This window comes from Triticum aestivum, chromosome 2D (genome assembly GCF_018294505.1).
Source record: "Triticum aestivum cultivar Chinese Spring chromosome 2D, IWGSC CS RefSeq v2.1, whole genome shotgun sequence".
NCBI classification, from domain to species: domain Eukaryota; kingdom Viridiplantae; phylum Streptophyta; class Magnoliopsida; order Poales; family Poaceae; genus Triticum; species Triticum aestivum.
In genome coordinates, this window is record NC_057799.1 from 83177759 (window position 1) to 83184680 (window position 6922).

Genomic DNA, 6922 nt, shown 5'->3' on the forward strand with positions numbered 1-6922 from the left:
TATGCTAAATAGCTATGGATTTCTAAGCACAAAACTAGCGACGCACCCATGCTTTATCCTTGGTTGTGAAGTGTATGTACGTTTTGCCGCTAACAATTCTTGCCCAAGTTTCTATCTAGGTGTCCGTGGTGATCTATTCCTGTACCGAAAGAATGATAGTTGTTTCGACAAAATAATTTTCCAGCAATGCTAGACAAACAGAGGCTTTACAGGACTTTTAATTGGTAATTAGATGAGGGGGGCCCACCCTGAAACTCAAGAGGGGGGGATTAGTGAGGGGAGAAGGGTTGGTCCGTAAATCCTTGTAAAACATATCCGTATTTCTAGCATTTTTGATAATTTTTGGGCAAACATTGTAGATGCGTCGTTTTTAAAAGACAACATAGCCGCGTCCAGTGCACTGATGCGCTATGCGGTGACGCTGGAGACTTTATTTTTCGTCAAAAGAAATATATTAATATCGTGAAGATACTAATTATACCTAGCCTCCGTAACAACAAAATGTCCTACAGACATTGCAGATGCACACAATCCTACAACAAAAAAGAAGAAGAAAAATAAAACTAAAGATCCCACTACGGTGATGAAAACCATGTAGCTGCAACACAAACCACTGTGAAGCCATCCCCCGGAGTTCAAATTCTCCAAAAGTGAGGTCTCCAAAAAGGAAACAGTGCACAAGCGCCGCCGATCATAGATCTAGAATTTTCACCCTCGAGAAAGTCCGCGCTCTCAAAACAATGCCTTCAACAAGGCCATTGCCAGGCACAACCACTTAAGGCCAGACCCTGGATTTTCACCTTGAAAGATAAGACAATGTTCTCCTCCTATTCTACCGCCCCCGCTTGCTGATGCCACTACTAAAAGTCAAGAAATACCAAGTAAAGTCCTCATCGCTTTGAAGACTTGGTCCGCTGTTACAAGACCTCACCCGCCATGAAATTCTCAACCACTATCTTCACCAAGGAAATCGAAACACCGACATGTCCCATGATGACGACACACAACGAAGCTTCACGTGACTCCCTCCTGAAGCTGCACGGCCAGAAATATGGGTTCACACAACTGAACCCTATCTGATCCAGCAATCTACAGGCATCAGGAGCCCAATGAAGATCGCCGGTGGAGCCTTCCGGAACTTGTCACGCTGGAGACTTTATGGCGGCGGATAACTTTTCTTAGAGCATGTGATGCGGAGCATCCTACGGTCATCCCCATGGACCCACCTTCGTCTCCCCAAGTGCCAAGTGGACGATGACACAAGCACGCGCAAGAGCACTCGAGACCGAGGTGATATCGCCCCTTAGTGACCTTCCATATGACCCACGTGAGACATGATTACTACCTTAAGCGGGAATGCTATGTGTGCTTAGGTATGAAGAAGGCCACCTCGGAGATGCTTGGGATGAAGACCAAGTCCCCAAGTACACGGACAAAGAGGCTCGACAAAGAAGACCATCAAGATTCTACAGGACCCAGACATTCGGGCCCTGGCACGGACATCCGGCCCCTGATGGATCCACCTATAGCACAGAGACATCAGCTAGAGAACTACAGGACCTGAACATCCAGCCCGACCAGCCCCCCGACGACACCCGAAAGCAACAGAAGTCGAGCCATCACAAGCCGGACATCCGGCTCCCTCTGAGCCACAGGACATCTAGCCCCCAGCCGGACATCCGGCACCCGCCTGTGCATAGAGACCGGTCCAAAGGCCCATGTACCCCTTCCATTCGTCCCAACTTGTACCAGCGCTATATACCCCCTCCTCCTTCTAGGGCCAGCAAAGGTTAGATCTCATTTAGTTAGAGCTTTGCTCATCCACTTACCACTCCCATGGAGTTCAAGGACTCCATGTGAGAAGATCCCCCAAGTGGATTCAAGACCCCTTCATGGGAAGATCCTTTTAGAATTCAAGACCTCTCTCCTCCAAGGATTGGATGAACTTGCTTCCTTTGTATCCTCTTGTGTTAACTTTGGATCTTTGTATCTCCTTTATTTGTATGTGGATTTAGCATATGTGTGATTGGATTTCGTTGATTGAGTGATTTCTCTCTCGTGTTTTTCGTGTTCTTCCTCGTTCCCCTCCAAATCGTGAAAGATCGGCCAAAAGGGGTTCCACCCCACATCAACATGGTCAATAGAAGAGCCGGCTACTGGCTCTATACTCATGCCATGACATAGCCATTGTAAAAAATAATCTCATATAATAAGCCTGGCTGTAAGTTGGCTGTAGCAATTAATATTTGCATGCATGGGTAAGAAGGCAATTGATTGGAAGTGAGAAAGCATCGCCCATCTTTTAGCGCTTTACAAGAGCTGCATGCATTTTTCTCTCTCGTGTGGAGTGCTATAGCCTGGCGAGTTGCTGAAGCGCGTGCGTCCTTCTCTTTCTTTCATTCTCTCCTCTAGCTAGTATTTTTTGCTGACCTGGATGGCTTATAGCCTGCCGACTCAGACCTATTATACTTGCTCTTATTGGTCCCATGGTAGACACCCTTATTGTGGGGTTTGGGTGTCTCGCAGTAGATGGTACATTATGATGACGATTGTTTTGATCTTTGTACTGACTATGAGTGTCATGTTTGAGCACTTCGTACGTGAATATAATCATGTGGCTCATGAACTGCTAGTTTAACTAGGGTTCATCCAACTAATTTAACATGCGTATAAATTTAATTTAGTGTCATTGCTAATGAGGTGTTCATCATTTAGTGTTTAACTGCATATCAATAATAAATCGTTAAAGCATAGATCCAGAATGAGAAGAACCTGAGTACTCAAACTTGAACAAGCAACAAAATAATATATTTTAATGCAAATAGTCTATGTTGGAATTTTCTAGTGAAATAAAACTTTATAAATGTCAAAGAAACTTCCATATATCTAGTTATAACTTACAAGGATATACATGTTGGAGACAAGTACCATCCAGTCCAACTCAATTGTTTTGACACAACATGAACCTTGTCACCTTCCTCTGGAGAGATCAGAAACGACACTCATGCTCGATGACGACATATATGACATTACATTTTGGTTAACAAACTCTGAGTTATACATCTGCTCCAGCTTGGTTGAAGTTAGATATGTTGCGGACAAGTCTGGGAGGAGCACATCACCGTCGAGGTACTGCAAGACTTGTCGCATGGTTGGCCTTGCATTTGGTACTGGGTGAGAGCACAGAAGCCCGAGTTTTAGCACTAGAGACACCTGGTCAAGACTAAACATATTTGGCATCCTAATGTCTGCCGCCTTAGTGATGCAACCCTTATGCCAATGGTCGACAACCCAATCCATGAGCACTACTACGTGGTTATTTCGCTCATCTTGCTACGAACGTATAGATATTTATCCAGGCTACCATTTGGCATGTAAACATAGACCAAGAGAAATTCTCCCTTTCGTCGGGAATAACCGAGCAACGGCACCAGATTGCGGTGGCGCAGGCTTCGCATGCTTGCAACCTCCGTGATAAACTCCTTCATCCCTTGCCTTGACTCATGCGACAGCCTCTTCACGGCGACCTCCATGTGAGACTTGCGAAGCACGCCCTTGTAGACGCTTCCAAAGCCTCCAGCTCCGAGTAGGTTCTTCTGGCTGAACCCCTTGGTCGCTTGAAATAAATCCTTGTAAGAGAATCGGTGCGGCCCAAATGCTTTCTCCCAGTCCTCATGGACCTCCGCGTACCTGAGATGCCTTCGAACCAAAATGTAAACAATGATGCCCATGGATAAAACCGTTGTGGAGGATGCTATGGGTAGCACGATCTGCAACACTTTGGACCGTGACTTGGGTCCGATCGGCGGCAAGGCATGCAACGACAAGATATTCAACATCGGAGCTAGCCTGTCCAGCGCGAAGCTCCAACCAACGACAAAGTGGCGTGTGAAGAGGGCTCCCGTTGCCGAGGAGAACCCAACGTAGGCCATGTCCTGCACCACGGTCGAGAGGTCCATGGTGGTACGTAGCAGGGGCTTCTTGGGCTTGTCTATGCCAAGGGGAGCCATGGTCACGGCGATCTCTGTGGCAGAGGCATAGTAGTCCACCCATACCTGCATGAGACATGTTTTTGTTAATCCAGGTAGATATGCGTCTGTGTGTTCATAATCGTAGGGAAGAGTGTATGTGCATATGTATGAGTGTGTGCGTTTGTACTGTGATCAGAAAAAATCCAGATGCATTGCACATTCGATACATAGTAAAATCTGAAAATAGCAAACAAAAAAAACATTTTGAAATTTTGTGGCTTCAAAGATGCACAAATATTTGAGGTGCTCTTTGGATGTCATTTTACCATCCAATTTTGCAAGTACCTAAACCATTTGAGCATCTACAAAGCCAAGAAATTTCAGATTCTTTTTTACTGTTCATCGTGGGTGCAATGCATCCAGGGCCGAACATCTCCATACCTGCATTGCCTTCCGGCTGATGAGGCTTAGGTTGTGGAACCGGCCCGTGGCATCGTCGTTGTAACCAGCATCGGCGGAATCTCGGGACACCATGCTATCCAGGTCGACGCCGACATGGTTGCCGTTTAAGTCGTGGCACTCGGAGTTGTGGAGGGTGTCCAACTGCACGGCGAAGATGTGGGCTTCCCGGTCGGTGTTGTTGGTGGCGTTGAGGAGGCCCATGTACTGGCCAGGGAGCGCTGTAGACAGCACCTCCTTGGACGTGGTGATGAAGAAGGCCATGCCAGGGCTGCTCAGGTCGATGTACTGCCCGAAGATGGCAAGGACGAAGGTCGTGTAGAAGGAGCGCGCGGCCCGGAACGGGTGGAAGGCGTGCCCTTTCTGCTGGATGGTGCCGTTGGTCAGCATGAGGAGGCCGTTGGGCGTGACCTTGGCCACACCGTCGAGAGTGAGGTTCGTGCCGGCAAAGCCATTGTAGGCGAACTGCCAACCGTCGTCGCTGCCGACCGTGGCCGCGAGACCGCGATCGGCAGCCACAAGGAGAAGGAGCAGAGTGACCAAGTGGTGGAAAAGCTCGAGAGGCATGGTTTGTGCGTCAATTTGCTCGGCGTCTTTGGTAAGTAGTACTACTTGATTGGTTCGTGTCTGGATTGTAAACCGCGAATCCTCTGTTTCTGTCTTGGAGTGACGTGACTATTAACGGGAAAGCTCTCTCGTCTCGTCGGTGTGAACGCCGGCGGGGGATAATATCTAGGGAGCTCCGTGGCTGGCGTGAGCCGGCGACCCATTCCATTCCACGCCCGCCTACCGGCTGAAAGGCATGGATGGAACGGATGGATTTGGCCGTTGCCGTGCAGTCTGGGGCGATGGCAACATTTACACCACCTATGTTGACTTGTGAGCCGTGATAATGCAATCGGCTGTCATTCTCCAAACCATTGCTTACGTGATACGTCGACCAGCCGGAGAAGACTAGACTCTCAAGTTGTTGTGTACTTGACTTAGCACTCGAGGACGTCTCAAAGTGACTTACGTAAGGGTGTGGCTAGGTCTCAGTGGACTGAGACTTAACTAAGTCTAAGTCAATTGGCATAACATGTATGGGAAAAAAAACTAGAAAGAAAATTTTACGCGGATCTCCGTGTAAGATCCAATGAATATAGCGTCAACTGAGTAAGTCTCAGTCGACTAAGATTTAGCAATCCCGCTTTCATAACGCTCTCAACATCCCTTAGTTTTTTTAGACTTTTTTTCTAAACTTTAAAATGCGGTTTCCATGGAATTTCCTTTAAATGTTGATCTCCATGTGTTTTTTTCCTGCTTTGAAGTCGGAGAAGCATCAGGGTCGCCAACAAGGAGCGGAAGTCCATATCAGGTGGCGGGGGCTAGCGGAGCGCTGTGGCTCCTGCGGCTGAGTGTGGGTGGACGGGGGAGGTTGTCATGGCAATGCAGGCGGCGAGGTGGCCAGATCGCGAGAAGAGTAGCGGGAGCCCTCACTTATTTTTGGTCAACAAAGCCGTCTCGGCTTACCCCACGTTGGCAAAGCGGTGTAAAGCTGGTTGTAGTGAAGAGTATCATATACTAGTATCATGCATGTGATATTACTGTATGATACTATCTCCCTAATGCATAGTATCATATATTAGTATCATGTAGTATTTTATTTATTGCCATGCATGACACATGATAGTATAACATTTATTATGATACAATATCATGATATGATACTCAACTCTCTTTTTCCTCGTTTAATTTTATGATACCTCATCAAAATTGCCTAGTTAGCATACATGATACAAGCTATGATACTACCATTACGATCAGCCTAAGCCGAGATCCTTTTGTCAAGGACTCGACAAAGTATTTACGAGTATAAATAACCATCACTCCGCAACATAAATGTGCATGACGATCGGCCGATGAAAACGATGGTGACACGTGGTCAAGGAGTAAGCCGAGGGGCGCGCTCGGCTTCTTGCGTGGTCTGAACAGTTCAACGCAATACCACAACTTTAAAGTGGCAAAGTAGCAGTAAAGAGAGGGCAGGAATTGAGGAGATGAAAAGGACGACGAAAATTTAGCTTGGAGAAAATGGGTGAGAAAGCGAGGAGGAAAATAAAATGCAATAAGAAACATAAATGTAAGGAATAAATATTTTATGCATTACGAAACCATCGAGCCAGAAAAGGAAATACAAAGTGTACACAAAGTGTCATATATCACGCACTCAACTTACACGTTGTGTGCTTTTCTAAAAGAAAAATGCTAATAGTATAAGCCGAGCTTCTATGTCTAAGGGCATCTCTAACGCGGACCCGCAAGCCGCTCGCATACATCTAGACCGCGGAAGCCATCCAGTGCGGTTCTGTATCGGTCCCTAACACGGACCGACTTACTTCCTCCCGCAAACCAGAGACAAACATGGGGGCTTTGCGGAGTCTGGACCGCTGCCAAGCCCGTTTCTGACCACCCTGGCCCATCCAAACTCCCTCCTCCCTCGCCCGCACACG

General features: G+C 47.2%; 1 protein-coding gene across 1 annotated transcript; it reads right to left on the reverse strand.

Moving 5' to 3' along the window:
• Nucleotides 1–2873: 2873 nt before the first annotated feature.
• LOC123051784 (L-type lectin-domain containing receptor kinase SIT2) lies at nt 2874–5069 on the reverse strand. The gene is made up of 2 exons (XM_044474762.1): nt 4413–5069; nt 2874–4055 (listed from the first exon to the last, which is right to left on the reverse strand). Exons 1-2 carry the CDS (start codon nt 4995–4997, stop codon nt 3309–3311), a joined length of 1332 nt encoding a protein of 443 aa, XP_044330697.1. The 5' UTR covers nt 4998–5069; the 3' UTR covers nt 2874–3308.
• Nucleotides 5070–6922: the final 1853 nt, after the last annotated feature.

Bases quoted from the DNA above. Each gene is read 5' to 3' on its own strand.
- LOC123051784 (XM_044474762.1), bottom strand. From the start codon at position 4,997: ATGCCTCTCGAGCTTTTCCACCACTTGGTCACTCTGCTCCTTCTCCTT. The intron at 4,056-4,412 runs GTATGGAGATGT...TGTCTCATGCAG, and splicing joins TCAGCCGGAAGGCAATGCAG to GTATGGGTGGACTACTATGC.